Source organism: Nerophis lumbriciformis, linkage group LG06 (genome assembly GCF_033978685.3).
Source record: "Nerophis lumbriciformis linkage group LG06, RoL_Nlum_v2.1, whole genome shotgun sequence".
Classification (NCBI taxonomy): Eukaryota; Metazoa; Chordata; class Actinopteri; order Syngnathiformes; family Syngnathidae; genus Nerophis; species Nerophis lumbriciformis.
This window is the reverse complement of record NC_084553.2, coordinates 56,410,951-56,423,198: the sequence shown is the minus strand read 5'-3', so window position 1 is coordinate 56,423,198 and position 12,248 is coordinate 56,410,951. Positions and strand designations below refer to the sequence as shown.

At 36.9% G+C, this 12,248-nt stretch overlaps 1 protein-coding gene across 2 annotated transcripts in view; it reads left to right on the top strand.

Annotated features, from left to right (window-relative positions):
- The window catches only part of adcy7 (adenylate cyclase 7), a 207,127-nt gene that overhangs the window by 74,320 nt on the left and 120,559 nt on the right, over positions 1–12,248 (top strand). For both annotated transcript variants that reach the window (XM_061964558.2, XM_061964557.2), the window contains exon 2: positions 8,999–9,481. In XM_061964558.2, coding sequence (XP_061820542.1) covers positions 9,317–9,481 — 165 coding nt within the window. In that variant the 5' untranslated portion in view covers positions 8,999–9,316. The remainder of the gene's footprint in view (positions 1–8,998; positions 9,482–12,248) is intronic.

The window sequence follows — 12,248 nt, the reverse complement described above, 5'->3', positions numbered from 1 at the left end:
AAACCTGAATCCAATGAGATGCATGTTTTGGACTCATACAAAGAGGCCTACATGGACATGACACATCCTCAGACGTTATTTTAAGATGATTAGCGAAGCCTGCTTTTTATTTTATTTTTTATGTTTATTTTTATTTCCCCCCCCTTTTTGACTCAAACAGAATGCAATTAAATGCATGTTTTGGAGTTGTATGAATCCTTGGATGTGGTCGAGCCCCAGACTTCACTTTAAGATGTGTAGTGAAGCCTACTTCTTTTTTTTTTACCTTTTTTTATTTGTGGGGGGGATTTTTATCCTATTTGACCTAAACCTGGATCTAACTAGATGCGTGTCCTAGACGTACGTATACAAGTAGGCGGACATTGCAAAGCTGCAGACTTTATTTTAAGATGTGTAGTAAAGCCTACTTTTTTACCTATCTTATTTGTGGGGGAAAAAACACTATTTTTATCCTACTGTATATGACTAAAACCTGAATACAACTAAAGTAATGCAAATAGGCCTACATGGACATGGCAGAGATCCAGACTTTACTTTAAGATGTGTAGCGAAGCCTACTGTTTTTAGTTGCGGAAAACAGTTTTTTTTGTTATTGTCATCGTCATGGACTAACAGCGACATGTTATTGGAGCATTATACACTCATTCTTATATTTGGTGCTCATAAACCGGCCATCAGCACAAATATTACTGTTGGAACATGACGTAAATGACATCATCCAGGACCCATCCATATCTATACTGTTGAATAGCTGCTATGAGGTATACTTGTACACCAAGGGTCCACTTTCTGGTGTTTGAACTGCTGTATAGCATGAGTATGTGACCATAAAGAAATATTATGCAGCCATACACAATAAAAAGGTGTGTCAGTTTGAGTGTAGCGTGCATCTCTCACAGAGCAGCTGCTGGTAAGACAAGGCCGCGTTCGCCCGCCACCTATTCTCTGCGCTCGCCGTTTTTTTTTACTCCCCTCGCATTGTCTCCCTGATGCACGGCTTGACAGAAGCGGTGAAAAGGCGACGTAAATTCCCAGCGTCACTCGTTACGATGAGCCTCATTTATGGTGGTTCGTCACCATAGAATAAATGTGGGGGTTTTTTTGTGTGTTTTTTTGTGTGAAGGAGCACGTGTTCCTTTTTATGGCACATAGCATCTGTTGCAGTTGTTACGTGAAGGACAAACATGAAGCCATACACATGCGGCCATATTAGCGGCCGGAGGAAATGAGGTTTCTATTGACAGCGGCGCAAAGTCCACGTTGTTTCTCTGGAGGTTGTGGACGTAGTTTGCCCTCGCTGCTAAAACAACACTTTTATTGAGCTGGAAATATGAGCTTTAGACACAATGATGGATGCTTCTCTTTTTACTTTCTTAAGACGTGATTTGCTACATTTTTTTAAATACAATCAGTAGTTTTTGTTTGTACAGTGGAACAAAGTTGAAAGGAGGACACAAAGTAGGGAAAAAAACTAAATCAAATATGATAATAAAGTCAAGTTGAGGAATAAACAAATTCTGATTGTGATAGTGTTTTCTCACCTGGTTCCTCCGTGCTCAGCCAAATATGTTTTTATTGTACAAAACCCAAAACCAGTGAAGTTGACACGTTGTGTAAATGGTAAATAAAAACAGAATACAATGATTTGCAAATCCTTTTCAACTTATATTCAATTGAATAGACTGCAAAGACAAGATATTTAACGTTCGAACTGAGAAACTTTATTTTTTGCAAATAGTAGCTCATTTGGAATTTGATGCCTGCAAAACATTCCAAAAAGCTGGCACAAGTGGCAAAAAAGACTGGGAAAGTTGAGGAATGCTCATCAAACACTTATTTGGAACATCCCACAGGTGAACAGGCTAATTGGGAACAGGTGGGTGCCATGATTGGGTATAAAAGCAGCTTCTGTGAACAAACAAGGATGGGGCGAGGGTCACCACTTTGTGGACAAATGCGTGAACAAATTGTCTAAAAACAACATTTCTCAACCAGCTATTGCAAGGAATTGAAGGATTTCACCGTCTATGGTCCGTAATATCATCAAAAGGTTCAGAGAATCTGGAGAAATCACTGCACGTACGCGATGATCTTACGGAACTTAGATCCCTCAGGCGGTACTGCATCAAAAAGCGACATCAGTGTGTAAAGTATATCACCACATGGGCTCAGGAACACTTCAGAAAACCACTGTCAGTAACTACAGTTGGTCGCTACATCTGTATGTGCAAGTTAAAACTCTACTACGCAAAGCGAAAGCCATTTATCAACAACACCCAGAAACGCCGCCGGTTTCGCTGGGCCCGAGATCATCGAAGATGGACTAATGCAAAGTGTTAAAGTTTTCTGTGTTCTGACGAGTCCACATTCCAAATTGTTTTTGGAAACTGTGGACGTTGTGTCCTCCGGAACAAAGAGGAAAAGAACCATCCGGATTGTTATAGGCGCAAAGTTGAAAAGCCAGCATCTGTGATGGTATGGGGGTGTATTAGTGACCAAGGCATGGGTAACTTACACATCTGTGAAGACACCATTAATGCTGAAAGGTCTGGACTACAGGCAGGCCAGTCTAGTACCCGCACTCTGTTACTATGAAGCCACGCTGTTGTATCACGTGGCTTGGCATTGCTTTGCTGAAATAAGCAGGGGCGTCCATGATAACGTTGCTTGGATGGCAACATATGTTGCTCCAAAACCTGTATGTACATTTCAGCATTAATGGCGCCTTCACAGATGCGTAAGTTACCCATGCCTTGGGCACTAATACACCCCCATACCATCACAGATGCTGGCTTTTCAACTTGGCACCTATAACAATCCGGATGTTTCTTTTCCTCTTTGGTCCGGAGGACACGACGTCCACAGTTTCCAAAAACAATTTGAAATGTGGACTCGTCAGACCATAGAACACTCTTACACTTTGCATCAGTCCATCTTTGATGAGCTCGGGCCCAGCGAAGCCGGCGGCGTTGCTGGGCGTTGTTGATAAATGGCTTTCGCTTTGCATAGTAGAGTTTTAACTTGCACTTACAGATAAAGCGACCAACTGTAGTAACTGACAGTGGGTTTCTGAAGTGTTCCTGAGCCCATGTGGTGATATCCTTTACACACTAATGTTGTTTTTTGATGCAGTACCGCCTGAGGGATTGAAGGTCACAGGCATTCAATGTTACGTATAGTGATTTCTCCAGATTCTCTGAAACTTTTGATGATATTACGGACCGTAGATGGTGAAATCCCTAAATTCCTTGCAATAGCTCGTAGAGAAATGTTGTTCTTAAACTGTTGGACAATTTTCTCACGCATTTGTTCACAAAGTGGTGACCCTCGCCCCATCCTTGTTTGTGAATGACTGAGCATTTCACGGAAGCTGCTTTTATACCCAATCATGGCACCCACCTGTTCCCAATTAGCCTGTTCACCTGTGGGATGTTCCAAATAAGTGTTTGATGAGCATTCCTCAACTTTCTCAGTCTTTTTTGCCACTTGTGCCAGCTTTTTTGAAACATGTTGCAGGCATCAACTTCCAATTGAGCTAATATTTGCAAAAAATAACAAAGTTTTCCAGTTAGAAATTATATATCTTGTCTTTGCAGTCTATAAGTTGAAAAGGATTTGCAAATCATTGTATTCTGTTTTTATTTACCATTTACACAACGTGCCAACTTCACTGGTTTTGGGGTTTGTACTTCATATTATAAAGTAGTATAACCACTGTTTCTGTTCAGCTTTTCCGTGGAAATGCAGCGTGGATGACAAATAATGGCCGATGACCAGAGTGACACAAACAATACGCTGCGTCGGTATGCACAACCCGCACTAGAGATGCGCGGTTTGCGGACACAACCGCAGAGTCCGCGGATTATCCGCGGATCGGGCGGATGAAATTTAAAAAAATAAGATTTTATCCGCTCGCGGGTCGGGTCGGGCGGATTAATTAGATTTTTTTTTTTTTTTTTTTTTTGCGGGTGGCAGTTAAACCAATTCGGAAATATATATACATAGTTAAATGTTGTTACCCACATACGAAAAACGAGCAGGCACCTGCAGCATATGCCACAACAGAAGAAAAAAAAAAAAAGAGATGGACACTTTTACGGAGTGGAGAAGGGACGCCTCGCCGGGGTCCGGGACCGAGGCCCCTTCCCCCGAGAGGGCCCCACCGGGAGCCGTAGCTGAGGCGATCCGCGAGAAGGGCCCGACGCACGTCCAGGGTCACTACCGCGCCCACCGCACCGACACCCCGCCTCGTCCACTTTCGCCGCGGCCGGCGTCACGCGCAGCAGGTAAGCAGCTTACCTGCCCGCCACCCCCGTGGCCGGGGGCTCGTAACATGGGTCACTCCGCGCGCTCCGCCCGCGCAGCTTACCTGCTTGCCACCCCTGTTGCCGGGGGCGCGTAACAGGGGTCACTCCGCGCGCAGTGCGCTCACGAAAGGGGTGGGGCTCACCCTGGTTGATATAGAGAGCAGGACGGTGGCCATGGAAGTCGGAACCCGCTAAGGGAGTGTGTAACAACCCACCTGCCGAATCAACTAGCCCTGAAAATGGATGGCGCTGGAGCGTGGGCCCATACCTGGCCGTCGCCGGCAGCGAGACGCGCTTGGAGGTGCGCTCAGCGCGGCTCCCATATGATTGCGCACTGGTGTGCGTCTGGGTCGTGACAGCGTGGCACGCGCAAGTCTGTGCTGCGTTGGATCAGTCTCCTTTCTTTAACAGGCAAAAGCTTTATAACCTCACCATACCTGCCAACTTTTAAATCAGAAAAACCTAGTAGCCAGGGTCCAAGGGTCCTGGTGGAGGGTTCAGGGCTTCGCCCCCCGACGCAAAATGATTATTAGCATTCAGACAGGTTAAAATGTTGCTAAAACCCTCACTTTTCTATCAGTCACAGTGACTTTTCAAAACAAAAATATTACAGCAAAAATCCTATGGGTTGATTGACATGTTTATTCTGTAAGCTAACTTCAATAGTTTGAAATTATTTTGACAGTTAATGCCAGTTATCCTGTCAACCTTTCACAAGACTTCAATTTGTTAATTGAAAGTATAAATAGTATAAACACTTTTAACAGTATGTCGTGCTGTGAAATACAGCCGACAGGATGGCGCACCAAACACGAAGCAAGGCCATGCTGCAGGAGAACAAAGGACTTCTTTCATTTAAGGTTTGTGATAAACCATCAAACTCATTCGTTAAAAGGACTCTATAGTAATATAAAGCGAATTTTTCTGGACATTATCATGCAAGAAAAGTTTATTTTTGGGATCGCGATCACCGCGTAATGATTTTTAAAGGTTGCATTACATTATTAACTGTCCCATGTGATCAGCCAGTGCGATTGGAAGTCCATGCTCAATTATTGCCTCCGTAAATAAAACTTCGGCATTTATCACATCCAAAGAATCTGTTTGGGCGACGAAAAACGTTGAAAGTTTTCCACTTGTATCGCTAGCAACGGCATTAGACTTGTGTTTTTTTGTCCCAACGTGGTCTTTTACATCACTAATTCCTCCGTGTCCGATCGCAAAATCTTGTCTGCACAAGGTGCGATTCGCGTAGTTTTCACCCTTTTTTTTTTTTTTAAATTAATATTAGATATATAACAACGGGCGGATGGCGGGCGGGTGCAGTTCTGATCAAACGTTACATCGGGTGGATGGCGGATGGTTGACGACTTTCTGCCGCGGTTGCGGATGAAATAAATTGCCTATCCGCGCATCTCTAACCCGCACACAAAAACGACTCTGATTCCGCGTCGGCTGACCGAACAAAGACAAAAAGGTTCCTACGCGGTCATAAATAGTGGCATCTGACAGGAGTGTGGGGACGGTTATTGTTATTAATAACGACGCACATTGCATTCTGACCGCCCGGTGACCATGTGACCTCACGCTACATCACAGCACGGCTGGTATTCAAAAAGCGGCGATGCTTGAACTACTTCACTCCGATTGTGTTCCCTTAATGACTTTGATGTGCTGATTGGGATGACGGGAATGTAGCCCCTACTTGGAAGGTTAATAAACATGACAGCACACACCTTTCACACCTGCATGCTGTAGTTCAGGAGAGTCTAAAGTGCGGCACATTTTTTAAAGGACATTCTAAAAATACTATTTATAATTTTTTTAATTTTTTTTTTTAAATTAAAAAGTCAAAGAAAATAGCATACAGGTGACACGTAACGAGAAAAAGTTGCAATTTCGACACTAACACAGGGCTTTTTCTTTAAAGGGGAACTGCACTTCTTTGGAATTTTGTCTGTCGTTCACAATCATTATTAGGGACTAGGGTTGAACGGTACACCGGTATTGGTGTAGTACCGCAATACTAACAAATCATATTCGGTACTATACTGCCTCTAAAAAGTAGTGGTCACCCCGCCCCTCCGTCGTCGTATTTACATCAAATATTACATTTTCAGCATTTCTTGTTATTCAATGTGGAAATTGTTTGTTTTCTTTGACTAAAGGGCATAAAATACAAAAAAACAAACATAAAAAAATCATAAAAACATAATCAACAGATAGATCTGAAGTTAACTTTGAGACTTAAGTGTTGAAAGTAAAAAAATAAATAAATAAATAAAAATAAAAGTAGGACTTATTTTTAACACGTATGTTAAAAATTGGATCCCCAATAATTTTTGTGGTATTTTTTTTTCTTGTTTTAGAAAACTGTCGTTGCTCAAAAAATAATAAATTAAAATCAATGATGTTATGAATTATTGCCCTATTTAAGACTAATAAAACATCAAATATTCCCCTTTGAATTTTTTTGGTGGGGTAAATATTGCATATTTAGTATTTCTGCCACAAAAAAAAAAACAAGACCATAAAGGCATAAAATATTGATTATATTGACATGACGACCTGAAGTTAATATAGAGATTTAAGTGTTGAATAATAAATTAATTTTTTTAAATAATATTTTTAACAATTTTAAAACGTAGACCCCTCCGGGTCGTCAGGATTAAAAACTTCAAATTTAGTTCGCCAAAAATTCAGTTACATAAATTCTATGTCAAAAACATTTTTGTGTGATTTTATTTTATTATTTTTATTTTTTATGTAGAAAACAGTTGCTTATAAAATATTATTAAATTGAAATCAGTGATATTATGAATTATTGCTCTATTTAAGACTGCTTTTACTTTACATCAAATATTACATTTACAGCATTTCTTGTTTTTCAATGTGGAAATTGTTTGTTTTCTTTGACAAAAGGGCATAAAATACAAAAAACAAACATAAAAAAATAATAAAAATTTAAATAAATGAATAAAATTGTTTTAGAAAACTGTCATTGATCAAAAAATAATAATACATTAAAACCAATGACGTTATGAATTATTGCCCTATTTAAGACTGCTAAAATGTCAAATATTCCCTTTTATAAATATTGCATATTTAGTGTTTTTCCCATAAAAAAAACAAGACAAAAAAGTATAAAAATATTGATTATATTGACATATGGACCTGAAGTTGATATAGCAATTTAAGAGTAGAATAATAAATTACTATTTTTAAATAAGATTTTAACATTTTTAAAACGGACACCCCTCCGGGTCGTTGGGATCAAACTTAAATTTGAGTTCATGAAATTCAAATGGCAAAAATTCAGTTACATAAATTTTATGTCAAAAACATTTTTGTGGGATTTTTTTAATTTAGAAAACTGTCGTTGCTCATAAAATATTATTCAATTGAAATCAATATTATGAATTATTGCCCTATTTATTACTTTACATCAAATATTACATTTTCAGCATTTCTTGTTTTTCAATGTGGAAATTGTTTGTTTTCTTTGACAAAAGTGCATAAAATACAAAAATCAAACATAAAAAAATTATAAAAACTTCTAATCAACAGATCTGAAGTTAACCTTGAGACTTAAGCATTGAAAGTAAAAAAATAAAATAAAAAATAAAATAAAATAAAATATGACACATTTTTAACACTTATGTTTGGGGCCCTTTTGGATCCCCAATAATTTTAGTGGTATTTTTGTTGTTGTTGTTCTAGAAAACTGTTATTGTTCAAAAAATATTAATAAATTAAATTAAATTATGTTATGAATTGCTAAACTGCTAAAACATCAAATATTTCACTTTGAGGTTTTTTTTTGGAGGGGTTGGGGGGATTAATGTATTTATTTTATTGTATTGAGTAAAAATAAAAACTTATAAGCGACAGATCTGAAGTTAACCATGAGACTTAAGTGTTGAAAGTAAAAAAAAAAAAAAAAAGTATGACTCATTTTTAACACTTTTGTTTGAGGCCCTTTTGGATCCCCAATAATTTGAGTGTTATTTTTTGTTGTTGTTTTAGAAAACTGTCATTGCTCAAAAAATATTAATAAATTAAAATCAATGATGTTATGAATTATTGCCCTATTTAAGATGTCAAATATTCCATAATAAATAATAATAAATCAATATATTTAAATAATATTTATATCTTTTTTAAAACGGAGACCCCTCCGGATCATCGGGATCAAACTTAAAATGGATTTCACAAAATTCAAGCGCCCAAAATTCTGTTACATAAATTCTATGTCAAAAAGAATATAGCTTTTGTAATGACGACACAAATTAACTTCAATAAATTCCAACAAGCAGAACATGATCCCATCTTGTTGAGTTGGGTGAGGCATAGCAGCACGCAGCATATCATGCACTATCATGTCTTTGAAGGCCATCCTTGTGGCATCAAACACACATTGCTCCTAGAGCGTGGCGTATGACAACTTTAGAGACTCCAACTGGTCTTTTGGCATTTTCTGGAGATTTGAGAGTGTCTTGCCAACAGTCGAGCATGGCGGTAGAAGTGTAGCGGTCTGGGGCTGCACGAGTGCTGCAGGAAAGCCGCGGTTCATTGAGGGTAAAACATGAATTCTAACGTGATAAACGTCAAAAAGCATTTGGGAAATGAACCACATTTTGCTCTGAATGATTGGTAAAGTAAAGCCTTTCTTTTGTTTGTCTTCGGTCCAGGTACCGTCCTTGAATCCTGATGTGGACTGAATGCTTCCAATTATGGAGGCCCACCCCCGTCTTGCGTCTTTGACCCTTCTCGGCTAAAGAGAGCAGCCGGCAGAGGATGAAGACGGCGGACAGACGACAGACCCTACAAAAGAACCGCTGAAGTGGACAGAGACGCGACTTTGAGGGCGGGATGCCACAGCCAGGGAAAAACTGGACTTTGACTCGGGCGCCATGAGCTAGGACGACTAGACAAAAAACTTTTTTTTAATTTTTTTTTTTAGGCTTTTTTTAGGCTCCTTTGCTATGCGTCAGTGAGAAGTGTGAGCCATGCCGGCGAAAGGGAAATACTTGCTCAACGACCAGGAGGTGAAAAATGAGGCGCTGTACCACAAGTTCTCGTGCATCAGCCAGTATCAGCCGCTGGTGCTGCTCCTGGGCCTGTCCATGCTGTCATGTGGACTTCTCCTCATTCTCTTCTTCGCGCTGCGACTGGTGAGTTCTCCAGCATGTCTGTCCACGTGTTTGTCTTTGTCCACATGCCCCTGAGCAAGGCACCTGTAGCCCCCATCCCTTCATTAGCTAGACATATTCAAATGGGCTGGACTGGAAAACAAAAACAAAGTTATTTGATATAGTGCTGTCAAATAATTGTTTTTAAATCCGATTAATCACACATTCGAATGTGGATTAATCATGATTAATCACAGGTAACCAAGGTAAAGGAGCATGTACAGTCAAAATAAATATGCGTGATTAATCGGTGTACTTATTTGATTAATGCAACATTTTTTTGCGATTAATCTCATGAGGTGACACTATCTTTGTCAGCCCTAATTTATTTTTAAATGCAAAAAAAGGGGAGTATTGATAAGAAATACATGTTTTCAGCCAATTATTAATTATTAAATTATTATTAAATCATCCCAACATAAGATACTTATTAATTGACATAATTTCAATGGTTTAATACATGTTCAATAATAATATAATTTTTTTTCACGTCTACATTCTCTGTTAACCCAAGCATTGACCTGTGTGTTTTTATTTTTTAAAGGTCATAAATGCAATTTAAAATGTTCTAAATTAAAATACTTGACATAGAATTAGTTATTTAATAAAAGTCTTCATTATTAATTTTTTTTAGTTTATACTTTTATTTTTAATTTTTTCCAAAGTTTACTATAAATTTCAATATGAACCTACTTAGGTAAAAACTTTACCTTTTATGAGCTATCTTTACTAAAGAAACATGATTGAATTTTTTTTTTTAAATGTAGTTATTTTTTACAAAGTTTACCATAAATTATAATATGAACCTACTTAAGTACAAATTTTATCTTGTATCAGTTATCTTAATTAAATATATATATATATATATATATATATATATATATATATATATATATATATATATATATATATATATATCTTAATTAAAGAATAATGATTTAAATTATTTCAATGTAACTCAACTATATTATTTGTATTTTTTATTTATTATTTTTTACAAAGTTTACCATACATTTCAATATGAACCTAGTTAAGTACAATTTTACATTTATCGTTTATCTTTATTAAAGAAATATGATTGAAATTATTTAAATGTAATTCAACTAGAGTTTTTGTATTTTAATTTTTTTTTTTTTTTTTACAAAGTTTACCATTTCAAAATGAACCTACTTAAGTACAATTTTACATGTATCATTTATCTTTATTAAAGAAATGATTGAAATTATTTAAATGTAATTCAACTAGATTTTTTGTATTTACATTTTTTTGGTAATTTTTTTTTACAAAGTTTACAATTTCAAAATGAACTTACTTAAGTACAATTTTACATTTATCATTTATATTTATTAAAGAAATATGATTGAAATTATTTAAATATAATTCAACTAGATTTTTTGTATTTTATTTATTTTTTTTGTTTTTTTTTTACAAAGTTTACCATTTCAAAATGAACCTACTTAAGTACAATTTTACATGTATCCTTTATCTTAATAAAGAAATGTTATTTAAAGTATTTAAATTTAATTCAATTAAATTATGTGTATATTTCTTAATTTTTTTTAATTTACCAATTTTACCGTACATTTACATTTTAACCTACTTCAGTATAATTGTGTTGGCCCTGCGATGAGGTGGCGACTTGTCCAGGGTGTACCCCGCCTTCCGCCCGATTGTAGCTGAGATTGGCTCCAGCACCCCCCCGCGACCCCGAAGGGAATAAGCGGTAGAAAATGGATGGATGGATTATTGTATCTTTATTAAAAAAATATGATTGGAAAATATTAAAATGTTATTCAGTTGGATTATTTAGTCAGAAATGTTCATTAAATTATATCAAGGTCTTAAATGTCGGGGGGGGGGGGGGGGGGGTACTAATTCAAGGAAAGCGATTACTTGTATTTTAAGACAAACAAATTATTATTAGAAACATATTTATTTTATATAAGTATATTTTTTGGATTGTTTCAAGTATTTATCGTTTTCTTCCAGAAAAAATTCGATATCGATAGTAGGAATACATAACAACAAAATAAATGATACTCATTTTTATTTCCAGTCAATACAAGCAAGCATTTAGCTGTATTTTAGGAAGGAAAAAAATGCATATTCTGAATCAAATAATTGAAAAAGAATAACTTACAATTACATTTTTTTCCAGTAATATGTGGCCAAGTTAATTGTATATTATGTACACAAAGTAAAATGCAGTCCTACACAATTGACGAGCATATCTTGTAGCCTTTCACGTCGCCTCGGCTCCCATTCATACAGAATCCGTGTTTTGTTGTTCTTTCCCGTCTGTCATGTCAGCTCTCTTAGCTCAACAAAGTGCTTTCGTCTGGATCTCTCTTTTTTTTTTTTTTGTTAAAAGGCTGCCATGGTAACCAGAAAGCTGCACATACAATGCGGTGATGGCCTTTCTCTTCACGCCGACTTGGCGCTTTCTTCTCACTCTTTAGCTATTTATTTTTTTAACCCCTTGCTTCGCCCCAGACACAAAGTCAAACATTGTCTTGTTCTCTTTCACGACTTAATACCCGACTTCCATTATGTAATGTAAGGATATTTGAAGATATTTATGCAGCATTGGGTCAAAAACCATTGGCTGTTGCTCTAAGGTCACCTTACTGGTGTACTTTTTGAGCATTCAGCAGCTTTATTTACCTCTAGATGCAAATTACCGGTACTCAATAGTACCAAGTTTCAGTACTTTTATGTGTGTTAGTAAATATTGTTTTTGATAACCTCA